Source organism: Brachycentrus maculatus, unplaced genomic scaffold (assembly GCF_059751285.1).
Source record: "Brachycentrus maculatus isolate JH-2025_06_01 unplaced genomic scaffold, ASM5975128v1 h1tg000756l, whole genome shotgun sequence".
Classification (NCBI taxonomy): domain Eukaryota; kingdom Metazoa; phylum Arthropoda; class Insecta; order Trichoptera; family Brachycentridae; genus Brachycentrus; species Brachycentrus maculatus.
The window spans coordinates 161,572-182,263 of record NW_028281486.1 but is presented as its reverse complement, the minus strand read 5'-3'; the positions used below and the strand labels follow the sequence as shown (position 1 = coordinate 182,263).

The following is a 20,692-nucleotide window of genomic DNA, read 5'->3' as shown; positions in this document are numbered from 1 at the left end:
GGAAATATCTATTTTGATGGACGCCGATAAGAAGCGATTGTCTAAATATATTTTTAACTCTCCTTCATAAATACTGATTATATTCTTTAGAAGGTAGGTCATTCGGACGCGCTAGAAGTGTGAAGATGTTTGTAACGCTTATTTTATTTTATCAAAATAAACTAAAGTAACTTAACACTAACCACATTATCTTCATTTTAGTAATCATATGTAATTGTTATTTACAAAATGATGGAAATATGGATGTCTGGGCTTGCAAACTATTGTTTTTTGGGATAAGCGGTGGCTTTATACTCTGTGTAATATTTACCATTCCGATGAATATGAAATACCAATATGTACAAATCAAAACACGATTTGTAAAGCTGTTGAGAAATTTGAAATGAAAACATTTAAGAAATCTGTTAGAAATATAAAATAATACACATTCTAAATATATCACTTATTTATATACAATTATAATAGTGTATTTTTGTAAGTATATAATGATGATCAAACCTTTTTAATTATTTCAAAATTAGTGTCGGGTTGTGGTCCCGTGGTTAGTGTCGCGGACTTTTAAGAAAGAGTTTCTCGGTTCGAACCCACACTATCACAATTTGATACCAATTTATAATAATGAGCCGCTTAGGCTCACAGAAATAGTATGAAAATGAAATATTTGTGTAAATAATAAAAATGAAAATATTTCTCTTTATTTAAAAAAAGTGAAATCTACTTTGAAAAGATTTTTAGAATTCCAATCCCAAAAAACGCATGTTAACCTACTCTAATAACTTTATATTTAAACAACAGTTACCAAAATTCAAATCAATAAATCTCAGCTACATTGTACATTTGATACTCAATATTTGAAGCTAATAATATACCATGGATTAAAAATAAAATAAAGCGTACAATAAAAGATGTATTAAGTAACTCCGTGTGATAAATGGGATGTAAAAGATTTGATTTAGTTGTTTATAATAAACATGGTGTCTTCCTTTGCCAGCACTTCATCCGCACGTAATCCCTCATCCAGCGACAAACAGTCTGACAGTACAGAACACCGAACCCATCCAATTTGTTAATAGTCACGAAGATTAATTAAATCGGACACGGTCAGTCAGGCGATAGTTGCTCCTTCGGGCCCTCTCTCGGCTCCTAACTTCTAACCAACTACCGAGACAATACATTCATTCGATTCTGTTTAAGGATCTCTCGTGGCCTTTTTTTACCTCTTTTCTTACACACCCTCGTTTCTCATTGTCTCGTTATGAACTGGATAGAAGAAGTATTTCTTTTCGATTAACTCCGAGAAATTTATTGAATAAAAGGGCCAACCGAAAATGACAGGTAATATTACAACAAACAGGGATGGAAAATTGTCGGTCTTCTCTAAATCAAGAAAATGTAATATGAAAAAATAATGAATCAGAATCATTTTTCTTTTTGTGTGCGATAATTTTAATGTTAATGTTTTTCTACAACATTTTGAGTGTGTCCAAATACTTGTTCACAATGTTTTTCAGTATCGATATTTTTTAAATATAAAAACCTTATCTTTAAAAACTGTTTAAAATAAAACTCTTACTTTTTTAGGAACATCTTTTATTTTTGATACTTTCCTCCAACTGGTTTCGACAAGACCCTTGTCATCTGAAGGGATTTGACAAGGTTCGTGTCGAAAACGGTTGGAAGTTTGAGTTTAATTTAACAAAGTTTTATAAAAAGCGCCACAAAGTACATATCTGCAAAAAACATTCAAGAAAACCTAATTCACTATTCTAATTTCCTAATCCTAATTCACTTTTCTATCACCGTTTAAAATCATATTTTTCGATGGATGCTCCATAAAATTAATATTGCGTTATAGTGTTGATAAATGAATTAAAAGAGGGTGGATGTATTACTTTGTACTACCCAGTTTACTATTACCTCATAAGAATTGTAACTCATCAATATGTACGTTTGCACGCATCTATTTATATAAAACGTATTTCGTATATTGTAAGTAGGTCCATAGTACATTATTTTTTTTACATTTGTTAAATTTTATAGATGATAAAAAATTGTTTATGATATTAGTTTTGCACCCCTGTCTGGAAGCCGGTAGCGACCGCAACCGCAGCCCGCTCGAGTGTAACACTCGCCCGCGGCTTCCGTGCTCCGCACCCCTGGCTCGTTCGACCCTGTCTGGCACCCGAACCAGCATTCACTATCCCTTACTCGAACACTCCAACATCAAGCCCAAACCCCTAAATGGCTTATCTTAAGGGATTACGGAGATGGAATGAAAATTAGATTTTACAAATGAATAAAGATGAATTTCTTTTTTGATACAGCGGCAGCGCGACGTAACAGGATAATGTTTTTTTTAATATATTTTCAGAATAAAAAAAGCATTTTGTGCTTTCCCACGAATTTCTATACCTTCTTCTATCTTCTAGGTCGTGTGGATCGTCAATCTTGGATCCGTCTTTTCTGTCTGCGAGGCACGTGGAAGAAAGAAGAAACCCAGGCTTCAGTCAGCTCTTATTTATATATATATATATATATATATATATATATATATATATATATATATATATATATATATATATATATATATATATATATATATATATATATATATATATATATATATATATATATATATATATATATATATATATATATATATATATATATATATATATATATATATATATATATATATATATATATATATATATATATATATATATATATATATATATATATATATATATATATATATATATATATATATATATATATATATATATATATATATATATATATATATTTATATAAATGTATATGTATTTATAAATATAAATTTAGCTTCAAATACTGACTCTCATTTTGTTATGGTTCTTCGAACCCATTTTATTGACTTAACTTACTAGCAAAAAGAGTGAATTTAAAACTACCTAGTCAATGTGGTTTTTATAGAATCAGAGTGCCTAAGCATTGTAAGATGAATTAAGAAAACGAATCGATATAGTACAGTCGATGATCCATTAACTCCGATTAGTACCTAAATAAATGGAGGAACTAAATTTCACTGCAATTAAAACACAGGAAGTAATTTTACAATAAATTGGCAGTAATTTGCATCAGCTGTTCGTGTTGAGGACCTGTACCAGAGAATCGAGAGGTAAATGGAAAGTTAGGTATTTATTGTTTCGACATCTGACGCACATAATTGGCGCTAGAATTATAACAGTTTATCAATGGTATAATCGATGATTATCTCATTATATATAATTATATTGAGTATCTATCGAAACGCCTAGTTTACAAAATGTAAATAGCTTACTTCTAACACCGGCGTCGTATTATTATAACTTCTTAACGAAGATTCTCATAATATGACGTATATTACTTAGCTAACTACTAATACTAAGTATTCATTCAAGGCGAAACGTTACACTTTGAAATCAAAAATCAATGATTGATTATCAAGATCGATTGATTGTATTTTTTGAAATAACGAATATTACATAGTTTTAATCACTAGTTTTTTATTCGAAAGAGACGCTTCTTCAAAGAAAATATCATTTATAGAACGTTGAATGTAATTACTGCAGTAGTTGTACAAAATAAATCAAATATAAGAACTTAACAATTGACTCAATCTTGACTGAAAAATGCTTAGGCATAATTTTTTAACACTAAAATAATAATAAAATATGTCGATTCGTGAGCTTTTGTATCTGGTAGGTATATGGTATTTGAATACTTTACTAATTAATGTGTTTGAGTATTTGTTTCAGGGCATCGATTGCATATAAATTATACATATAAATTATACAAAGTGCAGATAACTTTGACTTCTGCTCGGTATAAAAAATTATTACAAAAAATTGTATAAAACCGTCGCTCTTTTTTCCTTTTGTATCTTCCCTTCTTTAATTTAAATAAGATTTTTTGGCCATTATGTTCTTTAAGGACTCTTAAAATATTTATTTGATTGATTAACAGTTTTAGAATCTGTGTATAGTTACGCAGGAAAGCAACTATTACCCAGTGTATTGAGAAAACAAACAGTAAAGATGAAGATTTCCGGTGATAAATTTTCCGATTTGATCTAGATTTATATAATTAATCTATTACGCAAGTAAAATAAGTTATTATTTAATATTGCGCAAGGATTATGTAACAACTTAAAATTACAATAAATGACTACGTAATCCAATACTCTTTACTATTATTGACTGTGCATACGAAAAAAAATAGGAATATTGATATTTTTTAAATATAACGTATGTAAAACAATTACAAATTAAATTAAACAGAAATATCAAACGGCTTGATATTGCATTGACTAGTACCTATACTCACAAAAGGCATCGTCATAAAAATTTGTATCGAATAATTTTAATATTTGTCTTTCTGTCAACTAGGTATTTTTAAATAGGATAAACCCGCAGAGCCACTACATTTTAGAGGCTTGTTTGCAGGAATGTGTAAGGAAAGTTAGTGGGAAAAATACATCACAAACACCCAGATCAATTGAAAAAAAAATCGCCGCCAGTTGCGCAGTCGAGTGTCTACCTAACTACGGCAAGCCGCCTTTCTTTTTTTCAATTACGAGTCAAAATAAAATATATAAAAATAATGCGATGTGGAATGACTATAAACTTTGTCACTTATGTCCCTAAAATGTATTTACTTAGTTAAAAATAATTAATATTAAAAATTAAAACATTTTAATATAAATACTTAATTTTTATGATCAACACCGAAGAACGTTTTAAGATAAGGATATTTCACGTTGATTGAGCTCAAGTATAGCAAATCCGTAATTTATGGTCACATTGTCAGCCTTCCCGCGAATAGAAATCAGTTTAGTGCGTGAAATAAAACGGAGCAGCAGGTCCTATTGCGTGATATTAGCACCGAACCAAGAATCCGCCGGCCGACCTGCGGGAAGCCGGAATGCCCGTACCTGCTTTCTGCTCTGTGCACTTTGCTCACCTGCAACGTCACATCGACCATTCAGAGGGCAGGGCTGGATCGGGACATTATCAAATATATTCATTATTTTATTTATCACCATATCTCTGTATGAGACTGAATAAGTTAACTTGGAGTGTTTTATAAGTATACAAGTCTGTGCAAGTACGGATATGCTATTCCCGGTGCCCTATGCACATTGGGTGAGGAAGTGAAATCAATTTATGTTTTATTTTTATTTCTCTATTAATCATTTCATCAGTCGCTTGGTTTGCATTGTTATTAAAATAAATAAATGAATGAATAAAACAATTATGCACCAGATGTATCATTAATTTATACCAATTTTATTATTTAATGTGCATTGCGGAAAAGAAAAAACTCCTGAAAATAATATTTTCTAGACAGCTGTAATATTTATAGTAAGAATCATAATACAAAAAAATTGTATTTGTCGGATTTTACATAATTATTTCTTAACAATATTATCTTCTCCAGGAAATATGAAATTTAATTAATTTTTGTTTTTTGTCCTTAGGTTTTTTTTTATGACGTCACGATTTTGAATGTATGGGGGATCTAGTAATACATAACATGAAAGAAAACTGGCCCACTTTTTGGAGTTGTGTGGTCGAATCGAAAAACCGAATTAAGTAAAGACATTTTATGAAGAAGTCGTAACTGAATTCGATCCCCCATCACTGGTCTGCATCATTTAGCTCTGAGCGTACTTTTGACAGCTGTTATAATTTAGCGGCTCTGCGCAGCCCGGCGCGCATCATGCCTAGTCATGGCCGCGCAATTTGCTTGAAAAGCAAATAATTTTCATTGGCCACAACAGCGGTTGGAAATAATTGGTGTTTTTCCTCCTTTTCTTCTAGTGTCGCTTCTGACAGCCGTGCTTGGTCCAGCGCGCAGCTGAGGACCGGCGCATTGTGCGGGACCATTAATTGGTGTCGAATCGGCGATTGGAGGAACACCGCTCTGGGGGAACAATCGGACTCTTATTCGATTATTTTCCTCGAATCCGAGAGATCTGTCATGAGAAATATACCGAGCGAACAATTGACTCGTCAGTTTTTTTTTCTTTTCAATGTTTTAATGTGAAGAGGATATATTTTTTGCTTTGTGACATTTCGTTGGAACAATTTTTTTATTTATTTTGATGAGATTTATTTTGCAAATAATAACGAAGACTTCATATGTAATATCTAAAATTAATAATAAAATTAAACCATTTTTCTTAGATGTAGGTAAATACATACAAACAGACAATATTTTTTTGACAATATCTCAACATATACACACATGAAGAAAAATATGGAAATCTGGGTAGGTACAGGATGACCTATGAGCTGGGTAAGTGATCACTTTACACACGTGCAACATTCACCGTTCTACCCAAGATTGATAACCACACTATTCAAATTTTTAGAACTCCTAGATGTGACATCTATGTTGAGATGTCAAACAAAAATTAAAAATAACTGCTTAGTGGAGAAAACAAATTTGTGAACAAGTACTTGAACACACTTTAAATTGTATGAAATTACTTACATTCGTTTACTGGAAATTTTATCAGATATATTTTGTTAATACAATTTTTTATCTGAAATTTTCGAGTATGCATACAATACCGGTTAAAACAGGTTAATGAAAATGATTTATTTCTAGCTTTTAAAAGTAATTTTAGATATGTGCAATGTGCATTATAAATTATACGATTTGTTCCATGGGGCGTGATGAGTATTGCAGACTTTTTGGAGCCAGTAGTTATTTATGAATTTTTCTTCACATAATACAATAGAAAATCGATTTTTACTATTATTCGATTAAACTTTTATCGTATCACAAACATACATGTGTATTGTATACACCTAAATACATGAGTACAATTTTTTTGCTATCATTAAATACTAAAATCGGTAAGCAACATATGTAATTCATAGTATTTTTTTTTGTTTTTTCGTTCACTTATTTTAAATCTTGCTGTTTAATAAAATGATTGATTTTTAACAAGCATTAAAAACCATAAATTATATTGAATTAAAGGTTACATTGAACATCATATTCTAAATCAGATAAGTAAGAGAAGTTGAAAAATGAAAACATTCCTCGTATTATGTAATAAGGTGTCTCTCTATCAACCAACAAATTTCATTTGAATCTATTGTCTGGTATCAATAGCCTTCGCAAGGATAAGTCCAGCAGCCTTATTATCGTTGCCCCCCGCGCGCCCGACACCACTTAGTACCACATTCGCTCGGCAGGGGGTGCGCCCGATCCTTATTAACCTACTGGAGGTGGCTCGCCGGCGCAGGCCAAATCGCACCTTAGGCGCGGCAGTCGGTTAACTAGAATCGTTACACGCATTATTGTACGGCGCACACAGTGGATATAATGAGTAATGAAAAAGATCACTAGATTACACAGTGGAATACCGGACACTGGGGAGAAACCAGACACTGGAGAGATACTAGACATGGTATAAGATGGTCTCTCGATTCGGTTTCATTTCAATTTTCAATCTTAAAAAGGTTGAGAACAGATCCACGCACACATCCTATATTTGGTTGTAACATGATCAAACATATTATTGCATGTACCTACTGATATTTTTAATAAAATATTGGACAATAATAAAAAAGTTAAAAAATAAAAGTAAATGCATATATGATCACACTATTATTAAAATATTAGTTAGAGTTTTACCGTATATTTTTTAACGACTTATCTAAGTTATAACTCTACAGTTATACAAAAATCAAAAAGAACTCTTATAAAATAAAAGTCTTTTCATGCGTTATGTGACTAAGTGTAATTTTTTATCGAACTAGAAAAAGCATATACGTCACAAACAATTCGAAAAATATTCCACAGGTTTATGATACCAAAAATATTCGCAGTTATAAATTATGATTGGAAATTTCATCATGTTTGACGCCGGCGGATACAATCGCTGAGCGCCAGAAATTCATTAGAGAATATGTTGTTTTTAACTAGATAAGGGTAGGATACAAGATACAAGGGATGGGTATCGGCTTTGTCAATTTTATTTTAGTATATACTTAGTATCTGTGCTTCCATGACCTAGTGGTTAGCATATTTGACTACCATGCTGGGGGTAAAAGGTTTTAATCCCACGGGGGTTAAAATGAATAAAGTGTTTTTTACATTCTAATATTTATTACCCTGGACTGGTGCCAGAAGCGAAGAACTGATCAGCTTACCTTCATATAATAAATGATCAAATTAACATTACGTCGATTTAATGCAGTGCCCTATACATCATTGGGTGAGGTAAGTAAAAGACGTAATATATAGGTACTTTTCTTTACGATATCAAATTTTCATGGCAATTGTGAATAAGTGAATATTATTTTAATCCAAGCGAAACAACTGATGGATAAGCGAAAAATATTTGTCTCCGTTGCATATTTTATGTTGACTTAGCTATAAACATGTTGAAAATATAAATTTTCCAAAGTACTTCTTTGAATACAGCCTAAATGAGAAGGACGGAAAATATAATAGAAGCCAAAAAAATCAATGCTTAGAGCGATATGAACACAAATTAAAAAATCATTTTCGCTGTGTCATAATCATTTTAGCAAAGGGGCTATTTATAATAAGAGTTTACCATAAACATGGGGTATAACAAAGTGCATATGAATAGTTCGTCCACTGCCATTGGGTGGTTCCATATTTTCGATAGGCAGGTATCACTACCCGACTACCTGACTCCCGTAGCCGTGTATGAATGCTATATTGTGTTTTGTAGTCTGTAGACAATCAATCACAAGTCATCGCATCTGTCAATAAGTCATTATGCCGCTTTTTTAATATTCTTTCATAATATCAAAGTATCCACTTACGGCAAAAAATAAAAGCCTCAACTGACACCAAAAGCATTCCGATTTCCTAAACAACTATTCAATTTAAATTGCACCAGTGAATGCGATATTTTGATATCAGATATATTCACTTGATTATTTTAAATAAAATTTATTTTATAGGCTTATTTCGTTTATATTCTATGCAAATATAATTGTAATAAATTTGTTAGGCATAACGTTATGTTGGTCGTAATTAACATAATCACAATCCATCTTTTTGCCCTTTGGGTGCAAGTACATTATAGATATTTAATTTATATTAATGAGATTTATATTAATGAGGGTCTAAACACTCTTCATCTAACCTGATCTGATCAGTCCATAGTGTCTTGTAATCGTACCGTGTAAAATTGATGATCAATTTGTTTCCATTCCTCCCAGTTCAAGGCCAAGTCAATACCAGAGTTTCACGAGGACACAGTGAACTCCTTTATTTGGTATCTCTGTCTTATATAACCGCTAAATTATTGCCAGAAATATCAAAATACAAGAATTATTTTTTTCCTGTAGCCAACTTTTTTCAAAAATTCAAAAATAGAAGATTTACTTTTTTCCAGTAGCCAACTTTTTTCGATGTCATAGCCCAAATCTATTCCCAACTGACTATCTTCCCAAACTATCTTGTTACCGAGTGTAATGCTATATTTTTTGACACATGGTCTACCTGTCACGGCCACCGTGATATTTATCGTTCTTACACGATATTCCTACCGCTTACAAGTTGCTATTGACAACTCCAACACATGTCACATGACAATTTAATATCGGCCCACGTTTGGGAATTCCACTCCATTGTGCGGTCCCCATATTGCGCAATCCAAGGCAGAAAGGGATAATTCTATTAACTTGATACTTAACCAGGTAGGTTCTATTATGTTTAATCACTCAGATGTTTAGGGTATTAGTTATTATTCTTCTCATTCGCTACCCACCCATATGGGAGAATAGTGCACCTGTGTTGAACGCATTTTTGTGGGTATCCAAGAATTCTTTTGTAAATCATTATAAATTTATTTTAGCTCGTCTGCCAAATACAATAGAATAATTAAAATCTCATAATTAAATTGTAATTTTAAGGTATCAATATTAAAAAATGTATTTAGTTTAATAGAAAATATTAAATAATATTATTTAAAACTCGTTTAATTCAATATTTTGGATTGTTAACTGTATAATACGTTGTTTATTGTTTTAGTGAATATTGTTTAAATTAAAAATCAAAGATTTTTTTAAAAATCAATAGATTTACACTGACAATAGAAAACCTTCCAGCATGATGCAATATTTCATCTCAGTGTTCCAAACATTATCAAAGTTAAGATTAAAAACACATACTTATGTACATGTCATAAAAATATCCATATAGGTTTAAGGAGTGGAAGAAAACAAAACAACATTTTTGAAACATTCTTAGATATTTTTTAACTCTTCGTATACAAGCGTTGCAACGCGTTGCGTGTGAGTTAAACGCGTCCGATTCTGGATGGCTTGATTGCTAAAAATGCGCCATAAAAAAGACTTAATAAATACATACTCAGATATCTGAATTAAATATCCATATAGTTCTAAATGGTTCTCACATTAGTACACATCGTAAAATTTAACATTCCGTATAGAAGTCAAGGAATAACTCAATTGATTAAATTTATGGAATTATTTTAATTTTATGATCATTTTGTTTGAAGATACCTTATTTGTTTGGGAAATGAGGAATTAGTAATTGATTAGTTCAATTAAAGCCAATTTATTGTCAAAATGGCTACTGTTTCAACTGTTCAGCATTTTATTATTAAGAAGATAATTATATTGTGTGAATGTCGAAGGTATTGTGTAGGTGTCAACCGTAGATAATATCTAATATCCCCGAAGGCGGGGCGTAATGTGGTAGGGACTTTGTATTGGTCGCAAGTCGCCAGTATTACCTCGGAGAAGAGTAGAACCAGCGACCCGAACCATTGCGTATCGATCACTAAACCACGGAACCACATCCGATGGGTTCTTTTGTACTATTCATCCACACCTTCCAATAACATACAAGCGGGTTGTTAGAATGCTTACACATACATACGTATAATTATGTAATAACATCGTACACCACTTATATACAGGTATACGGTAAAGTATCTATTTATCGGTTTAGAGCCTAATATCGAGTATCACACTATTACGAACCGATTTACTGAGGAAATAAGAAAAGCCAAAATATTATATATCATTTCTTCTCCCACCGGCTTAATATTAAGTAAGTTGAGTGACAATATAGCGATTAGCTCCATTTATATGTAATCCTAAAACCAAGACTTTTCAAGAATTATTATCCCTATAGGACTACCCGTATCCAGTTGGTGCACAAGGAATCGACGATTGATTTCATATTTAATTATATAAAGCCTAAGTCATCAGTCTTAGCTGAAGATTCTTGAATATAGGATAGTGATTACTTTGCAATTTGCAAATAAAAATGTTTGTATGTTTATTGACATCCTTTTTTTGTTACTTACTAATATTGAATTTAAACACTCAGGACTCAATATATATTAAAGATATACATACATGTATCTCAAGAGAAGAGTTATTCTTTCATACAAAGGTCATTTGAAAGTCTTACGATCTGATATTGTTTATGTGATCACTTTATACGCTCAATATTCTGCCCATTATTTAATATCCGTATTGCCTTAATTTTTGTCGTAAGTAGTTGCTTTTATTTATATTTTAAAACTTAAATATAGAATTTAAACAATCACATCTGGAAAATGATGGAATTAATCTAGAAAATAGTATTTACGACTGATATAACTTATCTTTATGTTTTTTTATTGATAAAGAAAACCTATTTTCATTCATTTTAATTTTTTGTATTTTTTTTGACATAAGATCTTGTTGAGGAATATATTTTTAACATTTTTTGTACATTAAAAAAAATAAAGCATTTTATGTGCATTTCCCGAAAGAATTTCAAGTTTTTCAGAAATTAATTTGGGACAATACCGTTTATTTGAAATACCTATTCTAGATAGCTTTCAATATCCGAAGTGATTAAAAGGCCATTAATATAAATCAGTTTTTATTTTATAAGATCGTAATTACCCAAAGTAATTAGTAATTTATTATGACGTTTATTCATTCACGACACAATTTATACATTTTATTACTTAGTGTAGCTTATATTAAAATTTAATTAAAGCATATTATCCGGCCTATCGCATTTTATGGTATCGACATAATACAGAACACAGAAACGCCATAAAATAATCATGCAAATTTCAGCATGGCGCTGATCGCTGATTGGCTGAATCAATTTAGCATTGGGCACCTTTCCAATTTTATTATCTGTATAATCAAAGCGATTTCAACGCCTCCCGACATTTTATCATTGCATAAAAAACGTGATACACGAACCTGCGAACACTTTCAAATTCAAAAGAGGAATACTCGAGGCAAATTTAATCATTTAACGTTTGGGTAGGTACCTACGCACGAACCATATATGGCTTAAAATGTATTAAGAAAAAAAGTATTTACATACCTCGATACGTTTAAGGCATTGCCAAAGTAATTATAATCACGAATTTGTAAAAGGTACATGTTTTTGCTTTATACTTATAAGACTGGAGGTCCTCGTTATTCGACGGATCCTAATACCGGACACTGTAAATAAATAAAATTTATGTAAAGTAATCACTTCACCAGCCTATGACAGGTCGTAAGTCATGAAATGCCCAGACTTTTATGTTCCTGGGTTTTTGCACATACTTCCTTTTAGATTTGTGAGGTTTATGTCCCTTTGCCATCAAAAAATAAATCCGGAGTTTTGTTGTAATTTTTATACAGATTTAGTGGCCGTGTACGAGAAATTCATAAAAAATTGGATTAATCGTAATAGAATATATTTTGAGGTTTTAAACAGTTTTTTATTACACTTTATGTCACACGAAAATTTTACTTCTGATTCCAAATACTTATTGCAAACATTAGTAGGATAAATTATTTTCATCCTTAAGTATATTTAAAAACATTAAAAGTATTTTTTTTATGAAGCAATCTTACTTATATTTATAATGATGTTAAAAGATCAATTATTTGAAAATTTAATTACTTTATAAATATTTTTTTTACTCGAGAATTGTACAGCTTTACATTTAGTAAAAGTTTGTAATAAAAATAGTTACATTAATAAAAATAAAGCCAATTACACAATTCCAAATATATGGATACAATAGTAATATAAGGAGATATGCCCTCTGATAACTTTTTCAATATTTTGGTCTAGTATCTTTTTCTAGTAAAAGTAACCAAAAATATGTCTTCATGTTTTTCTATCAAGTGGTTTGATAACTTAACCAAATATAGAATTACGTACCCAACACTGAATTGTATATGCTCAAGTTTCTGTAGATAATAAATTGTACTGGCACTAATTGGAGTGTTTTATACGCTTTTTCCCTCATATGAATTCAACGTAAATGATCCATCCGCTCGTGTGATTCATGTGACATATCCTGAGGCGAGAGAATTTCCCTGTGCTACTAAGAAATTTTCCTCGCGTATTAAAGGTAACGAATTGATAGATCGAACATAGGTTTTACCCCGAAGCTAATTTAAACGTGAGATGTTTCTACTCGACATGAATATAAAATAGAATAATGTATTGCTTATAAATCGTAAGTAGGTAAATGACTTTTGCAGAATGTAATTTAGCCGTTTTAAAATACGGATTTTTGACTCGTTATCTCTAACCTAATGCCGTTTGTTTCATATAGTTTTCTACCATAATGTTTTGACGATGTTAGTGATGGATTTCGGGTTTCTATTAAAAAATCAAATTAAACGAAAACCGCATTTTTTTCCAGATTTCGATTTAAATTTTTAACAAATATGTAATATATAATGTACTACAATTATGTATAAAGTATGTAAAATGTACAATATAAAATAATCTACAATAAGTAAATGTTAACAAATTAAATTATAAATGCTATCATTTTTTATAGTTATACAATAACGATAGATATAATATTATAAATTCGAATTTTCATACACGTAAGAATACGTAGGCACAAATCAACGTGTGATTTGCCCGTTTTTAAAATTTTTAATAAAAACACGTTTTTCTGGAGCAACGTTTGGTACTCAAGTCAACGTAGTATAAGCTTGATATATTGGTAGGCTATGAATACGTAACATTACACGAGGTACATATTTGATGTATGTACGAACTCGTATTTATGAGGTTTTATCTCCCTTCCTAGATAAGTCCGCTATTAGTTATAAAGTGCTTCACATTATAGGTGTGTGAGGATAAACGTTAAGTTAGCGTAACGTGCTACGAATTTTACATCAAATGTCTGTAAAACATGTTATATCACTGATTTAAGAAATATGCATCTTTTTCCAAAAGTAATAAACGTACCTACTACTTATACCAAACCGCTTTTCATTTTCCTGATAAGCTTCAACTTTTTAAATTTAATTGTCTTTCCATATTTAATTTAAGTTTTACTAAGTAAATGCCACTATTTCTTAAAATTTATTGTGACACGTGTTTCGACGAATTCTGCATAAAAACTTAAATAAAAATAGGATGTTTATAATTAAAGCTTTACTAAGTAAATATAACTATTTCTTAAAATTTTTATTAAATTTTTCTTATAATTCATCATTTGGTGTTTGAAAATGATGCGGAATGCATCGATATACGTATCACAGTGGATTTTAAGAAATAGTGGTATTTAATGAGTAAAACTTTTAATAAAAATAGATAGATTTTACCACAAGTGACTGCCGAATCAATTCATGAAAGTAATTGTCTATACCTGCATGTGAGTGGGCTTATTTTTCCAAGAACTGTAATCTCTTGTCATTCATGAGTGGAAAATTGTAGTCAAAAACACGCAATAATTAGACGTGTATCATATCTCAACGTATTAGAAACAAACTTAACAATCTCAAAACGAATAATTTCGAATGATAGCTGTTAAAAATATTTTTTTTACTATATTTTGTCTTTTGCTACACATGCTTTAAATACAAAAAAATTAAACTATGGATAAAGTTTTTCCGCACATCAATTTTATTTGACCAGTGACCGAGTTTCGTCGCTATCGACATCACCAGTCAGTAACGACGAAACCCAGTAATTGGTCAAATAAGATAAATGTGAAAAAAACTGTATAGTTGTTATTTTAAATGCCAGAACAAAACTTATTCTTCTTCTTCTTGAAAAAAACTTTTACAAAACTTAATAAAGATGAGGATTTTATGAAAACAAAAATCTTTATTTATGTATTTCTCGAGGAAGATCAGTTTCCATAGTGAATATTGCGATCTCCGCATGCAAACGCTGAAAACGAACCGCTCGGAGATTGTTACGTTTGTTTCCAATACCCTCATCTAATAAACAAAATATTCGTGTTGTAAATTCTTAATTTTACATTTACAATCGCAATTAACTAGCGTTGTTTCGAACGCGCGGTTTCGTAAAACGCAAGCGCGCTACCTTTAGCCAACGAGGCCAAGCAATAATAATAACGATTATAATCAGCCGATCTGACATACCATCCTACTGTAGCTACCCGCTCGCATGCATCACGCGTGATTACTGTTAACTAATTACTCCACCAACAGATCCACTGCTTTCTTACCGCGTATCGCTTCATCTGGCCTAATCTCACCGCATATTCTAATTCTAGCTCATATTACATATTTTCTATATCATTACTCCGCCACTCTCTCCCTCTCGTATGCGAAAAGTCATTCTTCCTCTCTTTTTCTCCATTCTCACTGCGATCGCTGACTTCACATGCACTTTGTGATAATTGCGAGGGTATTAAACGCACGCCATGTTGTATAAAAATAGTACAGTTTCAGAAAACATTGACTATCATTTATTTTTACTTAAATGGAGAACGAAATGCACAATTTACATTAAAAGTGTAATTAAATTTTATTATAAATAAATATCGTGTTTGCTATGTTCTCGATATTGCCTGTGACTTGATTTGTTATATTATTCTATGAAAACAGTCTAACAAAAAGTTTATTCAATGTTTTCACACACTATCAAATTTTTCAAAAAAGCTCATTTATTTGATTTATCACGCATGCGATTTTTTATTAATATTATTTTACGATTTGTAGTTTTCTTTTCAATTTATAATGGTCAAATGCTAGACCGATTAATATGAAAGATTGTGAAATTTATATAGGTAGGTGTTTTCAAAAAAAGTTCCACCGTACATACATTTTATTTAATCTGGTGGCTGTTTTATTACCTACCGAAAATAAGAACCACATCTATGACAGTAAAAACATTTCCTGAAATATATTTTATTAATATAAAAGAGTGTGCTGTAAAGACGCGGATTTAAAACAAAGTTTGGGTGTTAATTTATAAAGTTTATTCAAAATATGCCACAAAGTATCAGAAAAAAAACTTTCAAGAAAGATTTATTTAACAAAATCTTTTTAAATACAACTTTTACCATTAAGGGTAATTACTCAATAAAAAAAATGAAATAAAAATCAATACATATATGAATAAAAATGGTAGTGCTCGTATAATTTACCATAAAAATACCTGTTCATATATTTATGTGCAACATTAGTAGCGAAACAAATATAAAAGGAAAAGTATTGTTCAATATTGTTCCTACTTATTCAGATTTTAAGTGTGCACCATATTACGAGGGTAGGTATAAAGTGTCTTCTTTTCAGGTAATTTCAGCAGTTACTGAAATCGGATTAAATATTTCGAACGCAGCGCGTTCCTAATCTCATTATTTACACGTCAAGGTGCTTAATGACCTACTTAACTTTCGAGGGTGCTCATTTCGTAATGTTCATTGGATATTTTTTGGCTTTCCCGAGTCAATCCTAAGCCGACTTATGAAAACCAACAATTTCAGGCCGGAGTAAATAGCTTATACCTATTTATCATTCTCAAAAGTCATGACTTCGACCAAAAAAAATATGTACATCATACAGTCGAAAACTGGTTGATAATCATTACATATACAGAAGCAAATATATGTAATTTTACTGATATTTTAACCCTTTTTACCAAGTATCGGTTGTAATGAAAATGTTTTAAGACGCATGAGACAAGTTATATCTACATACTACAGTATAAAGAAACAACAGCTAGAGTACTTTTGCTATTATGTTAAGGGAAAAAATGTGAAGTAACACTTATTAATATATATTGCGAGACAAAGTGGAATATAAACCCAGCATAGGAAAAAGGCATATATATATATATATATATATATATATATATATATATATATATATATATATATATATATATATATATATATATATATATATATATATATATATATATATATTTATATATATATATATATATATATATATATATATATATATATATATATATATATATATATATATATATATTTATGTATATATATATTTATATATATATATATATATATTTATATATATATATATATATATATATATATATATATATATTATAAATATATATGTATATATATATATATATATATATATATATATATATATATATATATATATATATATATATATATAATATATATATATATATATATATATATATATATATATATATATATTTATGTATATATATATATATATATATATATATATATATATTTATAAATATATATGTATATATATATATATATATATATATATATATATATATATATATATATATATATATATATAAATATATGTTTAAATAAATATATATATATATATATATATATATATATATATATATATATATATATATATATACATATATATATATATATATATATATATATTATATATATATATATATATATATATATGTTTTTATAAATATAAAAATATATCTTGGCTAAAATACTAAAGAGGGTGGTTCCACTGTAGCACTAATTCAGGGTTTAAAGCTGGTACAAAATAAAAATTGCCATGAAGGTTGACAACCGTCAGCGTGAAATGATACAAAAAAATAGATCTGTTCGAGAATGCCACTACATTGGCACGCAAATGTAAAGACAAGAATGATTGCACGTTGGTAAGATAACTATTCCGCTACGAGTTGTAGCTGATCGAAGCATGGCTATTGGCTAATATTGCATATATACCTACGGTTTATTTGAATTATACACATAATGTTGACTATGAATGACAACCCTTGCAATCATCTAAATTAATTCACTTAGTAATTAATTGCTTTGAATCTATATATGTAATTAGATGGAAATAAATATAAGAAATAAGATACTTTATTACGTTTTTGAACATAAATAATAGTCGATTGGAGCGCAAATTTACTACTCAATCAACTACGAGATGTGATTTTTATAATTTATGTATATTGAAACTATAATTTTAAGTTTCCACGTTAAGTCATTAAATTATTATATTGTAACCGTGTTTCCAAAATCGGCAAATTGTAAAATACACAGTGGGTTATCGTACAGATAACATATTATACACCTATTTCTATTGAAATATAGATTCTATTGTATTATATTTATAACAGTTAAGTGGTTATTTATTATTTATTGATTATTTAGTAATATTTGATGTGTGCAATGTATTATGGGATTTTACCTTCTGAGATGAGCCTTTCTCTGATCTCCCACGCGAAGATGGTAGGGTTCTCTCTCTTGTACTGCTCGATCTTGGACACCACCGCCGGAGTAGCTACCTTCGGCTTACTACCCCCTATAAGACCAGGAGGACGAAGGGTTCCTGAAAAGTAGTACAAATTAATTCATTTTATCATTATTTCTTTATTAAAAATGGGAAGTAATCATCAGCAAAAAATCCATTCAATATAACGTCCTTGTCTCGATGAAGAAGTTTATTTAGATGGGAATATGGAAGATTGGGATTTTACTGTACTCACGACTTGTGATTGGCTGGTTAAAAATGGTTTGACATGATATGCATAAATAAAATTCTCTGTTTGGATTATAATTATCTGCCATTTTTGTCTACTGTGAAGTCTGCATTGAAAATGTAAAGAGTCACTACACAAAATGTATAAATCGAAATTTGTGTCATTTGTAAGTCAATCATGGATAAAATATCACTCAAACTAGTCACTGAGATATCAAAAAAGCAACATGCTTTGAATAAATTTGAGATTATCAATAATTGTCAAAAACACAATAATTTGGGGAAAACCCATAGAATTTAGTAGGAATAGAAAATAATTTCAATTAAGATCACAAATTTTTTTGTGAATAATTTTAAAAAAAATGCGGATTGAAAAACATAGTCAATATTTTTTAAATGAGATATTCCAGTGTTTAAGTTTAATATTTATAAATGAGGAAGTTTAGTTAATTATAAGGTTGCCTTAATACGTAAATTCAAAAAGGTAAAAGGTGACATCAAATCCGATAAAAACCTTATTTAGCAGTTTTGCTGACGTTTAATTCAATTAGAGATTTAGGCGTTTTAGCATTTATACATGTACTGTAGTATAATCCAACTTTATAATTACTAACTTTTTTATAAACTTATATAAACGAATGGTATTCTCTCGATAGTTTTATTTAAAAAAACAAGTAAATATATTTCTTACAATTAATTTATAAAGTAATGTTTTGTCGATTGCAAACATTATTGTAAACCAAAAAAGTTACCTTCATCTATTTAAATAAGTAAATTTTTACTATACAAAGCAATCGCTTGAAAAAAATATTGTTTGGAAAAAAACTGCTGTACTGGGCGGAGTAAAAAATGTAGAATTAAAATCTGTTTTATCGCTCCAGTGATAATAACAGTCCAAAGATGGTGTGGTGGTATTAATATTCATTAAGAAAATAAACAATGTGTGCCCGTTTTGAGGCGATACAATAACAGCGAAATAAATCCCCGATCACCGCCCTAAGAACAACTTATCGGTCTCATAACATAACAACCAGAAGCGCTCTGTTTGAGAGACGAAGATGATAATAATTGTATGTATGTAGCCACGTGAAACTGTTTAAGGCTCTCATATATTTTGTTCATACGGGCTTAAAAATATCACGTTATTTGGGAACCGATTGTTGTAAAAATGGCAGTTAATTTTTAAATAAAATAAATATTTTGGGATTTGTAAAAAGTCACATACACATACACATGAATATTTTTGACATTTATTTTTCTGAAAAACATGATCAAAATATGAAAGATAATATTTGAGTCTTTAGAATATACATATTATTACTCTTTTGGTAACTATTCTTACTGTTTTGAATATATAATGGGTTTAACTTAAATTGAAAATAAAGCGTTAACTACGTAGTGTATGCATAAGTTAAACATAAAGGCTACAAATATAATATTTTCCAATCAATTGTTCATCGGTATTTTCAGAAAATCTATATTTTTATTTAAAAACAAAACGTGATTGTACCGAATAAAAGTAAACTTAATGTTATCTACACTACATGGTAAACGCATGTTTGCATTGTAATTCCAGCCCAGTTTATATGTGTTACCAATATTGTGGAATATACAGAAATATTTAGTAAAGATAATATGTTTACATAATATACCTACAACGATATACCTACATACATATAAGCATAATAAATGTGTTGAGCTACATTTTGTATTATATATTCCAAAAAAATAATTAACGAAAAGTATCTTAGTACACAAATGTTATTTCAAACAAGAACAATACTTTTATTTTTAATATTAAGTTTAAACTCTCAAACATATAAATTAAAAATGATCAACAATTCTGTCTGCCGCGACATCCACCCTTCTCTACCCTTTAATTAACGGCAATAATTCTTTAAAACACGAATTGTACCTTATACCCACTGAAT

The 20,692-nt window shown here is 29.7% G+C and overlaps 1 protein-coding gene across 5 annotated transcripts in view; it reads right to left on the bottom strand.

Moving 5' to 3' along the window:
* LOC148300291 (paired box protein Pax-6-like) overlaps positions 1-20,692 on the bottom strand; it is a 59,870-nt gene that overhangs the window by 4,949 nt on the left and 34,229 nt on the right. For 3 of the 5 annotated variants that reach the window (XM_088275002.1, XM_088275000.1, XM_088275005.1), the window contains exon 3: positions 18,471-18,611. In XM_088275002.1, the coding sequence (XP_088131128.1) occupies positions 18,471-18,611 (141 nt within the window). The remainder of the gene's footprint in view (positions 1-18,470; positions 18,612-20,692) is intronic. The other 2 variants (XM_088275004.1, XM_088275001.1) reach the window with 1 other exon arrangement.